Genomic DNA, 21,670 nt, shown 5'->3' on the forward strand with positions numbered 1-21,670 from the left:
TAGATTGTGATCAGTTTTAATATTCATCATTCTAGCAGCCAACGACAATTTAGAGAGACCTTCTCTACAACCACTGTAAAGTGGTTGATTCGCCGCGTTTAACATTCCGTAAAACTTTTTTGCATCTATATTAGGTTCTTCATCTTCATCATGAGCTACGAATGCATCAGCTACCATATCATGAACCCTATCATAATATACCATATCCTCCTGATGGTAACTATGTTCATTATGCAAATGATGATTAACCGGTTCTTCCTGAAAATTGCTATTACTACTACTAGCTTCATTCTGATCATAATTAAAACCTTTCCCATGTTGAAACCAGATATAGTAATTTGGCGTGAAACCTCTATTTATTAAATGCTTCCAAACATTTTCACGGTTTGCCAATTTCGAATTGTTGCATTTCCGACAAGGACAGAACATCTTACCACTTTCTTGGGCGAGCGGTGTTGAATCTGCTTGGTGCATAAATGTCTCCAGCCCCGCAAGGTATTCTTTCGTCACTCTCCCGTTAGCATCTCTATGCATATACATCCAATTCCGCAACTCGTAAATAGTCCCAGAACCAGCCATTTTTTTTTCTTTCACGTTTTTTGTTGTTGGTGTGTTTAAAATGATGTTCAAACATCCATATTTATAGGAAATTTCGAATCTGGTAGTTGTAATTTTACTATGAAATTACGACGAAAATTAATTGGATGGCCAAAAAAAAAAAACGTGAGCCACCTACCAAGTTGGTGGATTCAAAATTTCCTCGTTAAATACACGTAAAATATTTCGTCGTAAAGAACTCGCGAAATTTACGTCGTCTTTACGAGGAAATAGTTTTTCCTTGTAAAAGCCACGTCAATTTACATTGTCTTTACGACGAATATGTTTTGTCGTGACCTTACGACGAAATAACGATGCTTTTCTTTTTCCACGTACTTTCCTCGCAAAATCAACGTATTTTTACGAGGATTGTTTTTCCTCGTTAAACTTCCTCGTTAAGCCTGTGTTTTCTTGTAGTGTTCATATTAACAAATCTATCTTTTTAAATAAAAATATTTTACGTAAAATAAAATATTGTATGTTAAATAAAATTCACTCCGGTTTTAATAAAATAGATTTATCAAATATAAACATATGAGTTTGAATTATTGGAAAAATTTCATTATAATGTACTGACTTTTTCATTAAAATGGCCCAATTTAATAACATTAATTAGGTTTGCTAAATAAAAGTTTTCAAATCTATCCTTATTTTTTTTTACATTCTTCTTATTTTGTATGTTTTTTGGTAACTCGGTTCTATTATTGTTTTGGTTTGTCTACATAATGTATTTGTTTTAAAAATCTCAATAAAAATTTTGAACTTTATATTCAATTTTAAAACAAAATATTTATAATATAATTTTAAAAACCACAATATACTTAAAAATTTAATATTTTACTGTTTAATTTACCAAATAAACTGAATAAAAATATAATAAAAGAAAAACACAATCTCATAGTTTATAAATGAAATCTAATCACATTAAACAAGATACACCAATGTCAACCTAAAAACCTATGAATCTATAACTTAATGAATACAAACAATTAAATTAATTAAATTTTCAAAAGTTAAAAACATATGATTATGAAGAATTCGCGCGGACGAGCGGATCAAAAATTAGTTTTCATATTAATTCCGAAATCCTAAAATATTGATTTCAAAAAGTATATTAACACAAACGGGACATATATAATTGTTTAACATTTACCACAAAGGGGGAAAAATATCTTTGCAATTTTCTCTGCGGAGGGCATTTGTGTGGTCAGGACTTACCCAAAGAGCTGATTATATCTCTCTCTCTCCTCTTCTTCTTCCTCACATCACTGTGCGCTTCTCTCTCTCTTCTCTCTATATTCTATCCTTTCAAAAATCTCCAATACTTTCGAAATTTCGCTCGCCCCTCTTCTCCGTCAGAGTTCCCAATCGCCGTCTCTACCCATTTCGGAATTACTCTTCAGATCAAATGGTGGATCGATTCACTGCGATTGATTTGCCTCATTAGCAATGGCTTCTGCTTCTTCCATGTCCGGTGCGTGCTTCCTTTGCTTAGGACGATTGATATGTTCTTATCTCCAATTGAATCCACGCGCAATTGTGTGTACTGAGACTAGCGACTTAGCTTATTAGGCTGTTGTAGTGAGAAAGAACGAGACTTTAAACGACTGTGTTGCAGGGAAGCTAGTTTAGTTCTCCTTCTTGCTATCGTGTATGTATTCACGAGAGAAATGGAGAAAGGACGAGCCTTTTTACGACTATATTGTCGCCATAACATTTTGAAAGCTAGTTTAGTTTCACACTCTTGTTATGGAGTTTACTAGCGCTGTGTTTATGTGTTGCTGAGGGAGAAAGAGAGAATCCACTTTGGGTGATAGATACTTTTCTAGTGTTTGTTGGGAGCGATTAGTGCTTCTTGGGGAGGACCACAGTTTTGTATTAGGACCTTCTGGACTAATAGCTGTGAAAATCTCCTGGGAATGAGTGGGATCAATCAAGTACCACAAAAATTTAGTTCTCGTTCTTGCCATCGTGTACTCACTCACCTGTGTGTTCTGTGCGAGGTAGAAAGAGAGAATCCACTTGGGAAGGTCACTTAACAAACGTAGGAAAGTTGGGTTTTGAACGTTTAGGTTGTAGACTAGTGCTTCTTTGAGTAAGCTTTCATGTGCATACCCTTCTTGTGGAGGACCACATTTTTCTATTACTGGCTAAGGAACCTACTTTTTCTCTGAAAATTAATTGCCTTGAATCTATGCATCTACTTTTTTTCCTTTTTGGGCAATGTTTTATTGTTTTGTTGGGGGTTCATTGCAGTGTCTGTGGAATGTGTGAATATATGTAATCTAAATAAAGGAGACGGGAATGTATTTTGAAACTAGTTTAGTTCTCGTTCTTGCCATCGTGTACTCACCTGTTATGGAGTTTTCTAGTGTTCTGTGTATGTGTATGCGAGGCAGAAAGAGAGAATCCACTTGGTGGTTCACTGAAAAACGTAGGAAAGTTGGATTTAGAACGGTTAGGTTGTAGACTAGTGCTTTTTTGAGTAAATTTTTATGTGCCAACTAAACACATCCTACCTTTCTTGTTGAGGACCACAGTTTAACCTACTTTTTATCTGAAATTAATTGCTTTGAATCCATGCATCCGTTTTTTTTTCCCTTTTTGGTCAATTTTTAATGGTTTTGTGTGGCTACATTGCAGTGTCTGTGGAATGTGTGAACATATGCAATCTAACGAAAGGAGACGGGAATGTAAGAAGTGATTGCAATGCTCTCTCCTGTGCTTGGAAAGCTCCTAGATCGTTAACTGGGTTTCTAGCTAGCACTGCTCATCCGGCTGTGTGTTCTTTGTATCTATGTGGCAGAAGTGGAAGAAAGAGTAGAGTAAAATCTGTAAGTATCCTTTGTTCTTTTTGCTTATGTAGCTAGGTGTTGAGTTGGCTTTGATGTTTTTGCCATCTCATCTTGAAGTTCCTTACGCTCACTCCTTTGCATAATGTAGTGCGCTTGGCAGAGTTATGAATATGAAGTAGGTTTCTCTGAGGTTACTCACTTTGTAAATGTGAGAAAAATCTTGAGCTCCAGATCATCTTGTGGTGGTCATAGAAGATGTGAACTGTATTGCTTATCATCTGAATCTTCTGGTGCTTCCGACGATGTTACCATCGAAACATTATGGGAGGTAGTAGACCCTATGGCCTATTCTCGTCAATTTAATGGCACTTACTCCCACAGTATCTAATCATTTTGATGGGTGGGTTATCTCTGTAGGATCTTTTCCCAGCGATATCTTACTTATCCTGTAAAGAATTAGAGTTTGTTCAGAAGGGCCTCAAGGTATGATGATATAAGTTTCTTTATATTTAATAGGCCTCTTTCACCTATATCCTATATTGGCGTATATTTCAGTTTTCCGGTATTCGTTTCTTGATTCAGTAAGAAAGATTTATGCAGTTAGCGTTTGAGGCACATGATGGTCAAAAGAGACGTAGTGGCGAACCATTCATTATACATCCAGTTGCAGTTGCTCGTATCCTTGGGGAACTTGTGAGTTGCATGATAAATTATGAATGTTGTTAGCTTGAGGATAAGTTGGAAAGCTTGATAAGTTATTTTTGTTCTTGTTTAGGAATTGGATTGGGAGTCTATTGTTGCTGGATTACTTCATGACACGGTCGAGGATACAAATTTTGTTACTTTCGAAAAGATAGAAGCAGAGTTTGGTGCAACTGTACGTCACATAGTAGAAGGGGAGACTAAGGTCTGCATATTTGTGTTTGCTGCAATATCTTTTTCCTATCTTCTAACCTTATAGACAGAGAATTATCGCTTTCCTTTGACATGAAATTCTATCTATTTATAAAATTGAAATTTCTGTATCAGGTGTCAAAACTGGGAAAGTTGAAGTGTAAAACCGATACTGAATCGATACAAGACGTTAAAGCAGATGATTTGCGGCAGATGTTTCTGGCGATGACAGACGAGGTTCCAATTTTATATGATTGTGTTTCAGTTGGTGTGGTTGTATTATTCATAAGCAAAACCTAACGGCTTCGTTCCAGGTCCGCGTTATCATTGTCAAGCTTGCTGACCGGTTGCATAATATGCGAACTCTCTGCCACATGCCTCCCCATAAGCAGGTGATTCCGTCAAGTACTTGAAATGTGTTATCCATACCGCTCTCAGCTCTATGTTTCATGTGTCATAACTAATGATTTTTTTGAATTTTGTTCAGTCCAGCATTGCAGCGGAGACTTTGCAGGTCTTTGCTCCTTTAGCGAAATTGCTTGGAATGTATTCAATAAAGGTATAACCCTTTACAATTTTGTTTGCTATTATTCTTAATACAATATTATTCCACGAGGTAGCATAGTTTTTCTGGACACGTCAGTTGAAATGTGTTTTTAGTGTCTGTATGAAACCTAATTATCTGAGCTGTTGTGTCCTGGGCGTTCTAAGTTTGTGGTGCTAATCTTGCAGTCTGAACTGGAAAATCTATCTTTCATGTACGTAAGTGCCGAGGATTACGAGAAAGTCACAAGCAGGATCGCTAACCTCTACAAAGAGCATGAGAAAGAACTCGCTGAGGTAACTTCAACTTATTATAGGCTCTTAACTTATATTGCCAAAACGTTGATTATAAAGGGAAATAAATTAGAGAAGGATGACCTGCAAATTCATTTGGTCGTTTATTTAATTCATCTGTATTCACATAGTCCTAATGTGTATCTTAGGCAAACAGAATTTTGGTGAAAAAGATTGAAGATGATCAGTTTTTGGACCTTGTTACTGTGAACACTGATGTTCGATCTGTCTGCAAGGAAACTTACAGGTGAATCCAATAAGTGACTTCTTCGTTTTACTCTGTAACATAGCCTTTTCTCCTGTATCTGAAGTCTCTTATTTTTATATGCAGCATATACAAAGCTGCACTCAAATCAAAAGGATCAATTGATGATTACAACCAGATTGCTCAGGTTTGTGTTGTACACTCATCTCCAAGCTGTATCAAAATTCTCAAATACAAAACTTCCGGCTGCCAGCCTAATCTGATTGTTAACATTGCTTCTCTATATTTGTTTATTTTAGCAGTTACGGATTGTTGTAAAGCCAAAACCTTCTGCGGGGGTTGGGCCTCTGTGCAGTCCACAACAGGTGAAGCCACAACGAAAAGGGTATCTTTTGGTCCAATTCTTTCTGGTCTCTTAACTTTCTCACTCTTTCATCAATGCAGATATGCTATCATGTTCTTGGGCTAGTTCATGAGATCTGGAAACCTATTCCCCGAACTGTATCTATTTGATCTTTTGTTCTTTCAGGATTTATTTTCACTACATTACATCTGAGCATATGTCTTTCCTTTTATGTTACAGATGAAAGATTACATTGCGACACCAAAGCCTAATGGCTACCAGAGCCTCCATACTACTGTGATTCCGTTCTTGTATGAGAGTATGTTTCGGCTGGAGATTCAGGTATTACATGATATTAATTGACCACAGTTCTTAGGAAAACGCTACATACGAGTAGATTTGAGTTTGGTTTCTGTTTTTTAAAACTACATTTCTCTCTGCAGATCAGAACCGAGGAGATGGACTTGATAGCTGAAAGGGGAATAGCTGTTTACTACAATGGCAGGGCTCTTTCTGCTGAGTTAGCTGAAAATCCTATTCCTTTAGGTAGAAAGTCAAGGGGGAAGACAGGTTGCCTCAACAATACAGATTTTGCACTCAGGGTACTTTTCTTACTATACTCACAAGTAAAAATGCAGAGAAACGTTCTAGAAGTAGGCGGTGATATATCTTTATTTTTTGCCTTTCACAGTATGATGTTAGTTATGACAGTTTCTTTTTCCAGATCGGGTGGCTAAATGCAATTAGGGAATGGCAAGAGGAGTTTGTGGGTAACATGAGCTCTAGAGAATTTGTGGATACTATTACGAGGGATCTTTTAGGTAGTCGTGTGTTTGTATTCACACCTAAAGGAGAGGTAAAGACTAAGCCTCTGGAACGTTCATCTAAAATTTTTCAAGTCTTTGCTTAGATGCTTTGGTATTTTACTTGCAGATAAAGAACCTTCCTAAAGGGGCCACCGTTGTTGACTACGCTTATCTGATTCACACGGAGATCGGAAACAAGATGGTTGCAGCAAAGGTATTTTCCACTTTCATGATATTATCTTTGAATTCTCTATTTATCATCTTTCAAGACGGGCAACAACTGCTTGAAACTGTAGGTGAATGGTAATCTTGTTTCCCCAACGCACGTTCTTGAGAATGCCGAGGTCGTAGAGATACTCACCTACAACGTGTGTAACTTTTCTCTCTTGCATGTTTGCCATTTTCTTCTTATCATTTTGTCCTGCTTAGGGAAATTTTGATTGCCTTTGCCATGCTCTAATAATACCTAGGTTCTGTGAGCTCTCATGTTTTTGTATTATCGTCACATCACAGGCCCTCTCAAGCAAATCTGCTTTCCAGAGACATAAACAGTGGTTGCAACACGCCAAAACAAGGAGTGCAAGACACAAGATTATGAGGGTATGTTATTTTTATTTTCTTAAGTTAAACTAATTGGCTCACCCTTTACTAATTGATGATACCTCTCAACTTTATCCAGTTTCTAAGGGAGCAAGCTGCGCAATGTGCTGCAGAAATAACCCAGGATCGAGTCAATGACTTTGTGGCGGACTCTGACAGTGACGTGGAAGACCTCACGGAAGATTCAAGAAAGAGCTTACAGTGGTGGGAGAAAATTCTCGTTAATGTTAAGCAGTTCCAGTCACAAGACAAAAGCAGAAACGCAACACCGGAGTCTCAAAACGGCAGCGTTTGGGTCCCAAAGGTGAATGGGAAACACAACAAAGCCATCAAAAACGCGAGTCTGGAGAATCCAGAGTTCTTCTCACCTGGGGATGGAATTGCCAAGATTTTTCCTGCTAACATCCCTGCTTATAAAGAAGTGCTGCCCGGTTTAGACAGCTGGCGAGCCAGTAAGATCGACTCATGGCATCATCTGGAAGGTCACTCCATCGAGTGGTTATGTGTTGTATCCATGGCTCGTAAAGGTATGTTAATCCACAACCATCTCTCTTTATCTTATAGACAAATCAAACTTGTTTTGTTTATATATTTTGCAGGCATAATCGCAGAGGTTACAACAGTCCTTGCAGCTGAAGGCATCACAGTATGTTCTTGCGTGGTGCGTGCTTCAACTGTAAAACCTTACTTCTGAAACTTTATAGTTTCTAACGACTCATGATAGTGTCATGTTTTTTTTTGCAGGCTGAGATTGACAGAGGAAGAGGATTAGCAGTAATGTTGTTTCAAATAGAAGCAAACACTGAAAGTTTGGTAATATATATGTCCCAATGTTCTAAACTCTCTTTTAGTTTGGATCAGTAAACCTAACCAGTGTCACTATGTATCTATACCTCTCAGGTTAGCGTTTGCGCAAAGGTGGATCTAATCTCGGGTGTGTTGGGGTGGTCCAGTGGTTGCAGCTGGCCAAGATCAGCAGATAATGCTCAAGTTCTTGAGTGTTAAAAGCCAAAGGGGTCATGTTCTTGGCCATGAAGTTTTGTCATGTTCTCTGGAAAAGATAAGCAAGGGTCTGGTTGCTCGAAGTAGAGGTAGAGAGAGCTCTTATAATATTCTTGAAACATATCATTTTGTTTTGAAAAGAAAAAACAAACTTAAAAAGAGTCAAATTCTTTTTAGATGTTTTTGTGTCCAATAAATCTTAAGTCATTGTATATAGAGACCAGAGAGTGAGATGAACATACAAATGTAATATGTAGATACTCTTGTAAAACCTTATACATACTTGCACATAAGAGAAAGATGGGATGTATTTCACAAAACGGTTTATAGATATATTCAGAAGGTCAATAAAAGTTAGATGAAGAGTCGTGATAGGATACATGGAAAACATTCTTAAGAACTTCCTACGCATCTGTTTCCACTTTCAAATTGATACAGCATATGTATATATCTCTGTTCGGAACTACGCTAGGCACTAGTCGGGTGGCAACTCCGGACCTATTAAATTACCAAAAAATCAAAGATTATGCGGAGTCTAGTTTTAAGTATAATTTAATATATTTATAATATAGTTAGTTAATTTTAAATATGATGATACATGTTCTTAGACATAACTATATAATTTTTTATATATAATTTTAAACATTTTTTTTTTGATTCGTCGAACATTTAGATTATGGTGTGGTTAGTGCAAAAAATCCCTAAATGAAGTAATTATGTATTTGTTTCGGGTTTGATAGCTAACTGTAATTATTTAGTAATGAATAATTACATAAAATCTGTTAATAATGAGTAAAAAATAATCAACTGTGTTTTAATTTTACACGAACGACAAAAAAAAATTAGGCGGAAATTAAACGGTCAACATGAGAATTAGACAATCTTACGCGGATCAACACCTAACTATATATTCGCTGAGGTCAACTTTCGAACAACGGCTGCCACGTTTTTGAACAGGGGTATATACGCAATTCCCATATTACCACATAGGCCCAACAAGGATCAGTTAAGCCCAAAATGTATAAACCGCTGGGAAGTAATAATTTGAGCGGTCACTGATATTAGTTTTCAAAGAAAGCAGGAAAAAACAAAACATTTCTAGAAACAACGTGGCGCGAAAACAGAACACCACTTGTCTTCCTCCTCTGTAATTTCTACTATACTACTCGATAAAACCGCTTTCAAAACAGAGCAACAACACTCGCAAGCCGGAGCCTCCATCCACCACTGGTTTACTATTCCTAAAAAATTGTAAAGTATATATACACCTACTTACAAATATACAACATTACATTATCACACAATCACATGCTTTCTCCCTTACACAAACACGTCACTTCGATCAGAAACAGAGCAGATCAAACACGTCTTCTTCCTCTTCTCTCTCTAGAATCACTCAAAGCTCTTTCCTTTTGTAATAGCCTTCGTTGCTGATTCGATCATTCAAAGCCAGAAGCAATTCATCATGTCAAACCCTAAACTCACTAGGATTCTAAGCATGAGAGACCGCGTGCAGGACACGCTCTCCGCTCACCGCAACGAACTCGTCGCTCTTCTCTCCAGGTAAAGCCTGATCCTTTCCGGCAAAGTTTTTCCTTTTTTTTTCCGGGAAAATTTTATTCTTTTACCTGAGAATTGAATTGTTTGTTTGGTGTGAAAGGTACGTTGATCAGGGAAAAGGGATTCTTCAGCCGCACAACTTAATCGACGAACTCGAATCCATCATCGGAGACGACGACGCAAGGAAGAAGAGTCTCTCCGATGGTCCTTTCGGCGAAATCCTCAAATCCGCAATGGTGAGATTGAAAGTTTCCACTTTTATCACTCTTTCCTTTCTGGGTATAATTATAGTTTTGTGTGTCTATTTTATAGGAAGCCATAGTGATACCACCGTTCGTTGCCTTAGCCGTTAGACCAAGACAAGGTGTTTGGGAATACGTTCGTGTCAATGTCTACGAGCTAAGCGTTGAACAGTTAACTGTCTCCGAGTATCTTTGTTTCAAAGAAGAACTCGTTGATGGAGCTAGCAGCAGCGACCCTTTTTGCCTTGAGCTTGATTTCGAGCCTTTCAACGCAAACGTGCCGCGTCCTTCGAGGTCGTCTTCCATTGGGAATGGAGTTCAGTTTCTGAACCGTCACTTGTCTTCTGTTATGTTCCGTAATAAAGATTGCTTGGAGCCTCTGCTTGACTTCCTAAGGGTTCATAAGTACAAAGGTCATGTAAGTTTAACTCCTATAAAGCTTTCTTGTTCCTTGTCTGCTCGCTATGAGCATGGTTCTAAAAAATCGGTTAAACCGATTAAATCAGTTTAAACATTCTTAATCGATTTAAATCGATCTAAATAATTTAAATTTAAATCGGTTAAATTGAGTAATAATGTTAATTCAAATCTACAAATTTATCTAATTTCTTTTGTTTTGTATACGTACTTTTGATAATTCATCAAAATAATTCTATGATTAAACCCAAAAAAATATATTTTATATAAATATAAAATAAATCAATAATTCATTAACCAGCTCCAAATAATCTGTTTACTTATGATGTTTATTTCTGTGTGTGTAGCCATTGATGTTGAATGATCGGATTCAAAGCATATACAGGCTTCAAAGCCAACTTAGTAAAGCAGAAGATCACATCTCTAAGCTCCCAGAAGAAACTCCATTCCCTGAATTCGAGTATTCGATTCAAGGAATGGGGTTTGAGAAAGGATGGGGAGACACCGCGGGACGAGTGCTCGAGATGATGTATCTTCTCTCCGATATTCTTCAAGCTCCTGATCCTTCCTCCTTGGAGAAGTTTCTTGGGATGGTGCCAATGGTTTTCAACGTTGTCATCTTATCTCCACATGGATATTTCGGACAAGCAAATGTCCTAGGCTTGCCGGACACTGGTGGACAAGTATCTATCTCCCAAAAACCCTTGTCTTTTTCGGATTTCGATTAGTCTTTTAAAGATTTTTTGATGTTTTTTCAGGTTGTTTACATTCTAGACCAAGTTCGAGCCCTTGAGACTGAAATGCTGTTGAGGATAAAGAGACAAGGACTGGACATAACACCTAGGATTCTCATTGTAAGTTTTGATTGTTTGATAATAACTTATCTCTCAAGGTAGACTACAGCTTTTCTTCCTTGCCTCCCAAGGTAACAAGACTAATACCAGACGCGAAAGGAACTACATGCAACCAGAGGTTAGAGAGAGTAAGCGGAACTGAGCATACACACATCCTCCGAGTTCCTTTTAGGTCTGATAAAGGGATCCTTCGCAAATGGATTTCAAGATTCGACGTGTGGCCTTACCTAGAAAACTATGCTCAGGTTCGCTTTCTTGAGGTTTTTTTTTTCTTATGTAAGAGTTCACTGATACATTCTCTTTAAGAGATCAGGATGCAGCAAGCGAGATCGTCGGCGAACTACGAGGAGTTCCTGACTTTATCATCGGTAACTATAGCGATGGAAACCTTGTTGCATCGTTAATGGCACATAAAATGGGTGTTACACAAGTAAGTTTTATTTTATTTTTTTAACCTTTAAGAAGCATCACAGATATGGACTCTTGATATTGTTTATGACATCAACAGTGTACTATTGCACATGCTCTGGAGAAAACAAAGTATCCGGACTCAGACATTTACTGGAAAGACTTCGACAACAAGTACCACTTCTCTTGCCAGTTCACTGCTGATCTAATCGCCATGAACAACGCAGACTTCATCATCACAAGCACTTACCAAGAGATCGCAGGAACGTAAGTGATCACTACTTAATATCTAGAACTGTTTTTTTTTTTTCTTATGTGCTAGTTCTCATTTAATTGGTGTTTTGTTCAGGAAGAACACGGTCGGTCAATACGAAAGCCATGGAGCTTTTACGCTCCCGGGGCTATACAGAGTAGTTCACGGCATCGATGTGTTTGATCCAAAGTTCAACATAGTCTCACCTGGAGCAGACATGACCATTTACTTCCCTTTTACCGAAAGTGAAAAGAGACTCACAGCTTTACATGGTTCCATTGAAGAAATGCTCTATAGCCCTGAGCAAACTGATGAGCATGTGTAAGTAATATTGAAAAAATAAAAATTAAAAAAAAAAACAGTATTATTGACATTATTTTTTTGAAAGAATAATCTCATGTTTGTGTTATTTCAGTGGTACATTGAGCGATAGGTCGAAGCCATTACTCTTCTCTATGGCGAGGCTAGACAAAGTGAAGAACATCTCGGGTTTAGTTGAGATGTACGGTAAGAACACAAAGCTGAGGGAGCTGGTGAACCTAGTCGTAATAGCTGGTAACATTGACGTGAACAAGTCCAAAGACAGAGAAGAGATCTCAGAGATTGAGAAGATGCATGGCCTTATAAAAAACTACAAGCTTGAAGGACAGTTTCGTTGGATAACGGCTCAGACTAACCGAGCTCGAAACGGCGAGCTTTACCGTTACATTGCGGATACAAAAGGTGCTTTCGCTCAGCCTGCGTTCTACGAGGCCTTTGGGCTTACGGTGGTGGAAGCAATGACTTGTGGGCTTCCTACTTTCGCCACTCTGCACGGTGGGCCTGCTGAGATTATAGAGCATGGGGTGTCTGGTTTCCATATTGATCCGTACCATCCTGAGCAAGCTGGTAACATTATGGCTGAGTTCTTTCAACGCTGTAAGGAAGATCCTAACCATTGGAACAAAGTATCAGATTCTGGACTGCAGAGGATATATGAAAGGTAAAAAAAACGTTTAGGATTATTTTTGATACAAAAGTTATTTTTACTATTTCAATTATTTATTTTTTCAACCTTTTATTTTCATTATGAATATAATTTTCCCTTTTTATATTAAAAATACTAGAGGGTCTCCTGCACTACGAGCAGAAATAATAACTTTTAAAAATGAAAAAAATATTTCCGTTTATATTTAGTTTGATGTTCATTAATTTTTAAAAGTATAAAGTAATCATTTATAGCTTTTTATTTAGTCTAATAACCACGTCATGTAATAACGTTTAGGATTATTGTATGTTGATCCAAAAGTTTTTGAAGTCAATATGGTATGGGTGTAGGTACACATGGAAGATATACTCTGAGAGGCTAATGACACTAGCTGGTGTGTATGGTTTCTGGAAATACGTATCGAAGCTGGAGCGTCGTGAGACTAGAAGATACCTTGAGATGTTCTACATTCTCAAGTTCCGCGACTTGGTCACATTTTCACAAACTCTTTGATTCATTCTTCTTCAGTATAATAAGCTCTCATTGATCTTAGCTCGTTACAGACTTATGATTTGTTGTTTTGTTTTTTTCAGGTGAAAACTGTACCTTTAAGCGACGATGAATGATTGATCCAGTTCTGCGTTGAATGAAAGAAGTAGTTAGTTGGTGTAAAAAAGAAGAATAAAAAGATGAATAAATGTTGTGTTTGTAAGAAAGGATGATGACTTTGGTGGAATGGAGTTATTACGAACTTGCTTGTGTTGTGTTTCATGGTACTTTTGTGTGTTGTGTTTGGTCATGTGTTACTGACATGTTGAAAGTCACGTGAAGTTTGTAGCTTACAATAAAAAGTCTTCTCGAGAATATTTTCATTTCACATCTATGTCGTCTCAAAATAGAATAAACCAGATCGATTTCAAACACTGACGTTCTAGATGATCGATTTTTTCTCTCTAGAAACAAAACTGGTTGGTTGATCAAACTATTTAAACATTTTTTCTATAAATACAGAAGTTTACATTAGTCTATAATTCACCTATATTCTAAAATGAAATGAGTTTAAATATTATTGATGATCCATATTTTTCTAAGAGAGATTGAACTGTTTATCAATACAAACTTATTTGATAACTTTCCTTTAAAAATATTACAGTAGTTTCTAGCGGAAACCAAAACTCTAAAATCAAAACTTATTATGAAATTGATGAACTAACAAAAACAAAAAAAATCTTTAAATTACAACATTCTCATAAGCCAAAGAGGATTTGGTGCATATAAAAATGGGCTGCTAAAGATTTGACTGGATATTAAAATTTAAAAACAAACAGAACAGTATGGGTTCCTCAATATATTTTAAATTAAACTGTCACATTTATTGATAAATATCGAGATACACAACTGATGCGTGAGTACTATAGATACTCTAGAGTAAACCTGACAGAAGAGAAGAGATGACAAAAGCAGCTTTAATTGACCAATGAGAAAGTACACTTCTCTCTCTGGTCAATTACTCGCTTCTCGTGCCGTGGAAAATTGTTCTCCCAATGCAATAAACATCAATCATCATTCTTTTCTCTCGTTTAGTATTTAAAAAAACAAAAATACTTGCTTACATTTTCAATAAAAGTACTATTCAAGGGTTTGAAAATTTATTTTACTATTCCAATTCTTTATTTTTCAACTTTTTATTTTAATATAAATATATTATTTCATTTTCATATTAAAATTATCATTTAGTTATGTTTTACTTAAATAATTACTGACGCAAATCCATTGTTAAAATTTAAAAAATCATTTTTAAATTTTAAAAAATCTATTACATCAATCTTTCAACTTATGATGAATGTGAAAACTAAAATCTTTGTCCGATCACTAGACTAAAAAGTATTCTCGTTAAAACTTTTATTTTTAGGATATTGGTCTCTCAAATGTGAGATTGTAAATTTTAGCAAAAAAAAACAAAAAAACTATGTGAGATTGTTTAATAAAACCAATGAATCCCGGAACTCGAAGTTCCACTTGAGCTGTTAAATTAGATTCTTGTTAAATCTTTATGATGTTCCCTCCACGCTAAAGCATAATTTCGCTCGTTTTTATGTAAGTTCTCTTACGTTTTTGTTCTGCTTTAAGACATTATTCCCACATAAACACACAAAAGACTACATATTCCACTAATGCAATCATTTAACTGTATATAACTTCACGCTAATTCTACTAATATTACGTTCCAAAATTGTTGTATTTGTTTTATAATTTCTCTATATTTCCCAACACTCCAAGAAGTTGGGAGCCAATCAAGAAATCACAATCGCCATGTTATGGCTCAAAACAGCTGGATATAGTAAAATTATCACACAAACATACAAAAAACATGGATAGAATAATTTAAAAGAAATTTAAAAGACGATAACATTAATAACCACGATAAGATTACACTTGACGTAATATAACGAACCGAATAAAGCCATCCCTTGGACCAATGTCCTCTTGTGATCAGATTTTCGACCAAACATAAAAAACATAGATAACTTCCTTGACGTTTATTTTTTTTCCTTAACTAAACACTCATTACTAGATTGAATCCAAAGGTTACAACTAGAGTTGACCATAGGAATGAGCGAAGTAGGCAAGAGCTCCAACGAGTGGTGCATTGATGTAAGTAGCTGGCTCAGACTGCTCGTAGTCAGTCCGTTCGTCTGGGAAGCGATCGTGCTGGTCAGGACCACCAACCACTGCACCGACGAGGATATTAGGGTTTGGAGATTGAGAGTTCAAGATGGAGAAGCCTTCGTGACACTGAATCTTGGCCGGGTGGCTTGCAACGCAAGGTAAGGAGGAGCCACGGTGGTGGATTCTCCGTGGGAATTTCGGACCGTAACCAACCATGTAAGACATCCCCAATGGGTTGTCTCCAAGTAGATAATCCACCTGCTTTTTGGCGATTGAGCGGAGGCGGCCAGGAGTGTAGACTGAGCCACCGCAGTGGACGACAGTTCTTGCGGAGGTTAAGTATTTGGCGTAGGTCAAGAGCAAGAACGATGTAGACGTCACGTATTGCATGTTAGCATCTGACATTTTAAATAATAATCCACCTGCATAATATATGTACAAAAATGTTTAGTATTGCACCAGTATTATATTTCCTCTTATTTAGCAAATAAATAACATATTTATCAAAAGAATATCACCCTAAAATGGAAAAGAAATCAGCATAAAGTAAATACATAAAAAAATTACATGGTTTCCGGAAAGTATAACATCACGAAATAATTACCATGAAATAAGGGATAAATAACGTTCTTTACTGGAGATTAAATCCCTAAACTAAAGGAAGATGAAGGGGTAAAAATGTTGGTACCCGGTGTGTACTGAGAAGAAGAGAAAGGAGCACCAGGAATAACAGAGCAGATGAAATTATCAGCATGACCTTTGTATTCACTCAGTGTCTTCATTTTCTGAACTAGAAACGCCTTCACAACAAAAAATCAAACTTAGTTATAGACTTTTTTTTATCTAACATAATTATTTTGTAAAGAAAATTTCTACCTTTGTAAGAAGGATTCTGGCTCCAGCATGCTTGTTGTCCCAACCAAAAGTGTTGTCATACTCAGCAGCTCCAAGGACTTGTCCATTCATCTTTATGTAGTTCAAATATTTTACATTCTTTGTAGCTTTTTGTAACCAAGCAGCTCCCCACAACAACTCATCCTGCAAATCAAGAACCAAAAAACATTCTTGAATCAGCCTTTAGTAAAAAAAAAAAACATTCTTTAATTTCTTTATTTTTTCCTAAAAATCATTATTTTATTTTTTACAATTTAATTTATTTATTATGTGTGGAGAATCCCATTTACCTGATAACCAGAGTAAGAGCAATAAAATGGACAAACTTCTGGCTTCAATCCTGCACTATAGGTTCCTCTGTATTTGTCAGCAAATGCAAAAACCTAACAACAAGACCAATCAAGTTTCTTGTTAAACAACTTTTGTCTGAAAAAGTTTGGTTTTCACAAGTTTTTTTTTGTACTTACTCTAACGGCTCGTTTAAGGAGGATCTTGGAGTAAGAAGGATCAGACTTCTTGAAAACGATAGCAGCTGCGGCGAGAGCGGCGGCTGTTTCGGCAGCGACATCAGAACCAGGAGTGTTCTTGTCTACTTTAAACACACTTCTCTGTGTATCCATGTCTTCTGGTCTTTCCCAACAAGAATGGTCTTTGTTCGCATCACCAACTTGGACGTAAATGGTGTCAGGACGTGCAGTGGCTTTGAGGAGATAGTCTGTTGCCCAGCGAATGGCTGCTTTAGCGTTTGGTAGTTCAGATTTCATGAGACCACCGAACTCAATTACACTCCATGAGAGCATTGTTGTTGTGAACGCCATTGGGAAACCGAACTTGATGTTGTCTCCTGCATCATAGTATCCTCCAACCAAGTCCACCTAACAACCAAACAAAGATTAAAAAAACTAACTTTATACTCTGTTTCTGTAGAAAACTAACTTAATACTCTGTTTTTGTAAAAAAAAACAACTTTTAATTTACTATGTTTTTGTAAGAAAATCAACTTTTACTCTTACTATGTTTTTGTAAAAAGATCAACTTTTACTCTTTTTCTATCCAAGAAACTAACTTCATACTCTGTTTTTGAAAAAAAAAACTGACTTTTACTCTGTTTCTGTCAAAAGTAAACCCATGAATAAAAAAGGTTGAATCTTTTGATGATATTGGTACATAGTTTAACCCACATTGATGAAAACTCTCAGTAAATAAGCAAACCCAGTTCATAATTTCCATTAAACAGAACAATAAAACTTGTAAAATTGAAAAGAGAGTTGAGGAAAGTTTACATGAAGAGCAGAGCCATCAGAGAGGCCAGAGTCTCTTCTCCAAGTCATTCTCTGGTTGTGAGGAAGCTTCCCAGACCTTTGGCCTTCGAAGAAGAGGATGGATTTGGTGAGAGCGTCTTTGTAGTTGTGCTTGGCGATGTGGTGACGATGGTGGTGAGTGCTGAGAAGAGAAGAGGAAGGAGAAGAAGAAGAGTAGGAGGAGCCATTGCAGAGAACGATGAAGAAAGAGAGGACAATGAAGACTCTGAAGTCAAAGGAGGAAGAAGAAAAGAAAAGGAGAGCCATTTCTCTCTGAGAGAGCAGAGCTTCAGTTAACTAACCAATGAGCTAGACAGGTAGCAGAAGCTGCTTTGTGGGAAACAGAGGAAGTAGCTCTGTTCTTTTATAGGGGGAGAAAGGTTTGTGTGTCTCTCACTCTCTCTCCTCTCTTCTCTCACTGTCTCTGTGGCATGGTAAAAAATGTTCTTGACTGCTCTTTTTTTATCAACATATATGGTAAATAAAAATTTGCTTTGTCAGAAAAAAGAGAGAAATGACTAGTTGGATAGTTTGGGACAAAATCGGAATAAATGAAAACTAGAGGGGTTTTTTTTTGATAATATTCAGTAATAACTCATTGTCCGTACTCCTGCTGCTTGTTTGGACTCGGTGGGAGATGGGGAAGCCCATTCGCAAATCTAAGTTATGACTAAAGATTCATTTTACTTGTGTGTCTGATTCTATTCTTGCATGTACTTGATTACGTATCTGATATTTAGATAAGATTCGGTGCTTCTGAATTTTGTAAAAGACAAACCGATCTAACTTTTATTTATTCCAAAATATCATTCTTTTTATTAATATTCGAGATTTTATCATTCAAATTTGTTTACAGTAGTTCAATCATAGTTTCAGACTGATGAGTCTAAATGGAAATCGATATCAGAAGACTTTGACCAATATAATGAGCGCATAACCATTTGAATTTTGAACAACAATATAATGGAAATAGTTTAATTATTGTTCAATTTAATTTACTACTTTTTCTGTGGCTGATTTAATTGTTACTTTAAGTTATTATATGAAACAGTTTAAATTGTTTTACTAGATAAATTTCAGGGGACAAATTTCTAAAGTGTGGCTACTCACAATATAACTTTTGGACTCTGTGGTTTGGGATTATGTTTAACAAAATGGGTACATCATTATTTGCTGAAATATCACCGTTATATAACTTTTTTATTACATAAATAAATATAGTTATCATATTACCAAATAAATAATTATACCATTATTAATATGCTTTGAATCTCTTATAACTTGTTACTATAGATAGTTACAGGTTTCAATTAGGGGTTACTATGTAAATTAGTTTAGTTATTGTAGACCCGAGAGTTAATTAACATTATGGTTTCGAATCAGAATATATTATGTTCATGTAATTTAATAAACAATCGCTTGGATTTGGTCACGTGAAATTTCGTGTTGAAACTTGAAACTAAAAATATCAAATCATATCTATACTATTATTTGCGAAGTAAATTTTTGGAATCGTGCTCTCACGTTAAAAGTTAGAGTGGTTAATATCGTTTATATCCTTAATGAATAAAATGTATAACTAAATTAAAAAATAAAAACGAAATTTTAATTGATTTAATTATATAATTGAATAAAATTAATAATAGTAAGAATTATCCAACATCTGAAAATATAATTTTAAAAAGAGTTAATTTCTGTATATATTGTATTGTTATCTAAAGGTCTTTTAGTAAAAATTTAAAAACATGAATAATATAACTAAATACTAATCAAATAAAATTCTTACTTACATAATTAAAAATAGAATATTGAATTATTAATAATAGTTAGAATTATCCAAAATCTGAAAATATAATTTTTAAAAGAGATAATTTATGTATATATTGTATTGTTATCTGAAAAAGTATTTTAGTAAAAAGTTAAAACATGAATTATATAACTAAATACTTATCAAATAAAATTCTTAATTATATAATTAAAAATAGAATATTGAATTATCCAAAATCTAAAAATATAATTAAAAAAGATAATTTCTATATATATATATATATTTTTTTTTATTGTATCTGAAAAGGTATTTTAGTAAAAAGTTAAAACATACATTATATAATTAAATATTAATCAAATAATATTTTTCAATTATATAATTAAAAATATAATACTAAGTTATTTGAAGATTTATTTTAGTATAATAAATATAGTGTACAAAGAACTTTTCAAAAATTATGAAAATGTTTAAGCCCGCATCGCGGGCAAAATACCTAGTATAATATTATTTTTGATATTAAATTTAGTGTCATCGTTGGAGATGACCAAAAGGTTTTGACACCAAAATACTAAATTTAGTGTAATTTCCACACCAAATTTGGTGTCATTGTTGAAAATGCTCTAAATAAATATTTTTAGGTGTTCAAAGGTTTATAAAAGATTATAGTGATTTAAAAATTGTAATCCTTTTGATTTCTCGTATAATGAAATTGTAGATACATGACACAAACGATCACTTTTTATAGTAAACTTCACCTTCAAACGCTATTAAGCTGGATTTATCTGTCACGAATAAAGGATAAGCCACATACATCGACGTGCCAATTACTTTCGTTTATTTCTGCATTCTCTTATAACGATCAAATTTACATCAAACCGTTGCCTACTCTTAAACAGTTAACCGTTTTTTTTTAACTTAGCTTTAAACAGTTAACAGTTGCCTAGACAATCTCGTGAACATACTTTTAGTAGATTGTTCGATAATGATGATGGATTTTCAACGTGACTTTGTAATCATTCCACATACATGTGTGCATGTGACAAGCTTTTTCCATACGAATCTATGATGAACAATAAGCTCTGGCCATTATAAACAATTATTAGGCATTATTAGTGGTTTCTCTTTAAGAGGAGTCCGTAACATATGGGAGTGCTATTGCATATTGTTATGTTTTATGCTAAAAAGGTTACAATTATTTGAATGATGCTGTACAAGTAAATGCGATAGAGTAATGATTGTCATAACTTATCAACAAGCCAATCACTTAATTTACGGAAAATTAAAATAAACGTCGAGGGCCCAAATTACATTGCAGATGAACAGTGTGATTTACTTTATCGAGACAATCCTTTATATTTTCACTAATTTCAAAACTATTATTTTTAGATCTTACAAGGATCACAAAGTTAAAACTGTTTTTAGATTTTGTTGCGTCTCAAACATTTGTCGTTTTTACTTGATTATAAAACAAACGTGATGAAAGACAAAACTGATCAAATCAATCTAATGTAGCATCTTTTCTTTTTCAGTTGAACATATTCTTAGTGGTAGTGATTGGTTCATAGATTAGTAGTACTTTTACACATTTATGTTGATTTTCAAGTCCAGATTTTTGTAGTTTTGTGTTCAGTTTTTTTGTATGAAGACCTCAGACCACAAACAGACAAAAAAATTGTTTTTTTTGCGTTTCATGTTAACAGTCTCTGATCCTATATTGTTAAATTATGTGTTGTGAATGATAATCGACATTAGTAACATTCCACTGTTTTAATATATAAGTCATTTTAGAAGTTTTATTGTTTTATAATATTAGTTTTTTTAAATGTAAAAGTTAACTAAGCAAATAAGATTTAATTAAAACTTATAAATAGAATTTGAAACATGATTTATCATTAGCGATTTTTTAATAAATAAGTTCCATTTCTTCCTATCTAATCTAATGGATTTTCCTCCACTCCTTTTACTTTTCCTAAAATATGATAGAAACTTTAGGTTAAAGACAAAATAATATTTTTATAGAAAATATATAAAATAAAGTATCTTCGGTAGTATTTAACCAACAAAATTATAAATAAAAATAGAAGGATTATGTAATAATGATGTAACAAGGCAAACCACATACTTTTAAAATTTCAATAAAAATTTACAACTAATTAAAACATTAAATATATGCATATCATTTTGCCAAAAATATATGCATATAATTATTTTGAAATTATACTTTTGTTTAGCATAAACAGAGATAACAATAAGCTAA

The 21,670-nt window shown here is 34.9% G+C and overlaps 3 protein-coding genes across 4 annotated transcripts; 2 read left to right on the forward strand and 1 right to left on the reverse strand.

The window, feature by feature from the left end:
• The first annotated feature begins 1,811 nt into the window (after window positions 1-1,811).
• On the forward strand, window positions 1,812-8,399 carry LOC106362473 (putative GTP diphosphokinase RSH1, chloroplastic). Of its 2 annotated transcripts, none has more exons than XM_048769487.1 (24): window positions 1,812-2,071; window positions 3,241-3,431; window positions 3,541-3,720; window positions 3,810-3,875; window positions 3,993-4,085; window positions 4,168-4,299; window positions 4,422-4,523; window positions 4,601-4,678; window positions 4,774-4,845; window positions 5,019-5,126; window positions 5,273-5,370; window positions 5,455-5,515; window positions 5,628-5,693; window positions 5,773-5,829; window positions 5,912-6,013; window positions 6,115-6,273; window positions 6,396-6,527; window positions 6,605-6,691; window positions 6,774-6,845; window positions 6,991-7,077; window positions 7,157-7,604; window positions 7,677-7,738; window positions 7,822-7,890; window positions 7,978-8,399. In XM_048769487.1, exons 1-24 carry the CDS (start codon window positions 2,047-2,049, stop codon window positions 8,080-8,082), a joined length of 2,652 nt encoding a protein of 883 aa, XP_048625444.1. In that variant the 5' UTR covers window positions 1,812-2,046; the 3' UTR covers window positions 8,083-8,399. The 2 variants fall into 2 exon arrangements, with proteins under 2 accessions (XP_048625444.1, XP_048625445.1); XM_048769488.1 differs by having other exon boundaries at window positions 5,631-5,693.
• Window positions 8,400-9,296: 897 nt separating this feature from the next.
• LOC106365510 (sucrose synthase 3) lies at window positions 9,297-13,661 on the forward strand. The gene is made up of 12 exons (XM_013804927.3): window positions 9,297-9,642; window positions 9,740-9,875; window positions 9,952-10,299; window positions 10,646-10,981; window positions 11,057-11,152; window positions 11,224-11,397; window positions 11,466-11,582; window positions 11,661-11,827; window positions 11,910-12,134; window positions 12,229-12,795; window positions 13,131-13,269; window positions 13,374-13,661. Exons 1-12 carry the CDS (start codon window positions 9,545-9,547, stop codon window positions 13,404-13,406), a joined length of 2,436 nt encoding a protein of 811 aa, XP_013660381.2. The 5' UTR covers window positions 9,297-9,544; the 3' UTR covers window positions 13,407-13,661.
• A 1,512-nt stretch (window positions 13,662-15,173) lies between these two features.
• Window positions 15,174-17,999, reverse strand: LOC106365511 (endoglucanase 17). Its single transcript, XM_013804928.3, has 6 exons — window positions 17,628-17,999; window positions 16,812-17,219; window positions 16,635-16,727; window positions 16,327-16,488; window positions 16,139-16,250; window positions 15,174-15,872 (listed from the first exon to the last, which is right to left on the reverse strand). The coding sequence occupies exons 1-6, from the start codon at window positions 17,910-17,912 to the stop codon at window positions 15,376-15,378; spliced, it is 1,557 nt and encodes a 518-aa protein (XP_013660382.2). The 5' UTR covers window positions 17,913-17,999; the 3' UTR covers window positions 15,174-15,375.
• Between the last annotated feature and the right edge of the window lie 3,671 nt (window positions 18,000-21,670).

Source organism: Brassica napus, chromosome C9, assembly GCF_020379485.1.
Source record: "Brassica napus cultivar Da-Ae chromosome C9, Da-Ae, whole genome shotgun sequence".
Lineage (NCBI taxonomy): Eukaryota > Viridiplantae > Streptophyta > Magnoliopsida > Brassicales > Brassicaceae > Brassica > Brassica napus.

What these genes read in the sequence shown, in the direction of transcription:
- LOC106365511 (XM_013804928.3), bottom strand. Translation starts at nt 17,912, where the DNA reads ATGGCTCTCCTTTTCTTTTCTTCTTCCTCCTTTGACTTCAGAGTCTTC. An exon ending in TCCTTAAACGAGCCGTTAGA is followed by an intron (nt 16,728 to 16,811) that starts GTAAGTACAAAA and finishes TCTTGTTGTTAG; the next exon opens with GTTTTTGCATTTGCTGACAA. An exon ending in GCTCTTACTCTGGTTATCAG is followed by an intron (nt 16,489 to 16,634) that starts GTAAATGGGATT and finishes CTTGATTTGCAG; the next exon opens with GATGAGTTGTTGTGGGGAGC.
- LOC106365510 (XM_013804927.3), top strand. Translation starts at nt 9,545, where the DNA reads ATGTCAAACCCTAAACTCACTAGGATTCTAAGCATGAGAGACCGCGTG. An exon ending in ACCTAGAAAACTATGCTCAG is followed by an intron (nt 11,398 to 11,465) that starts GTTCGCTTTCTT and finishes TTAAGAGATCAG; the next exon opens with GATGCAGCAAGCGAGATCGT. An exon ending in TTCTCAAGTTCCGCGACTTG is followed by an intron (nt 13,270 to 13,373) that starts GTCACATTTTCA and finishes TGTTTTTTTCAG; the next exon opens with GTGAAAACTGTACCTTTAAG.
- LOC106362473 (XM_048769487.1), top strand. Translation starts at nt 2,047, where the DNA reads ATGGCTTCTGCTTCTTCCATGTCCG. An exon ending in CCATCGAAACATTATGGGAG is followed by an intron (nt 3,721 to 3,809) that starts GTAGTAGACCCT and finishes TTATCTCTGTAG; the next exon opens with GATCTTTTCCCAGCGATATC. An exon ending in TGTATCCATGGCTCGTAAAG is followed by an intron (nt 7,605 to 7,676) that starts GTATGTTAATCC and finishes TATATTTTGCAG; the next exon opens with GCATAATCGCAGAGGTTACA.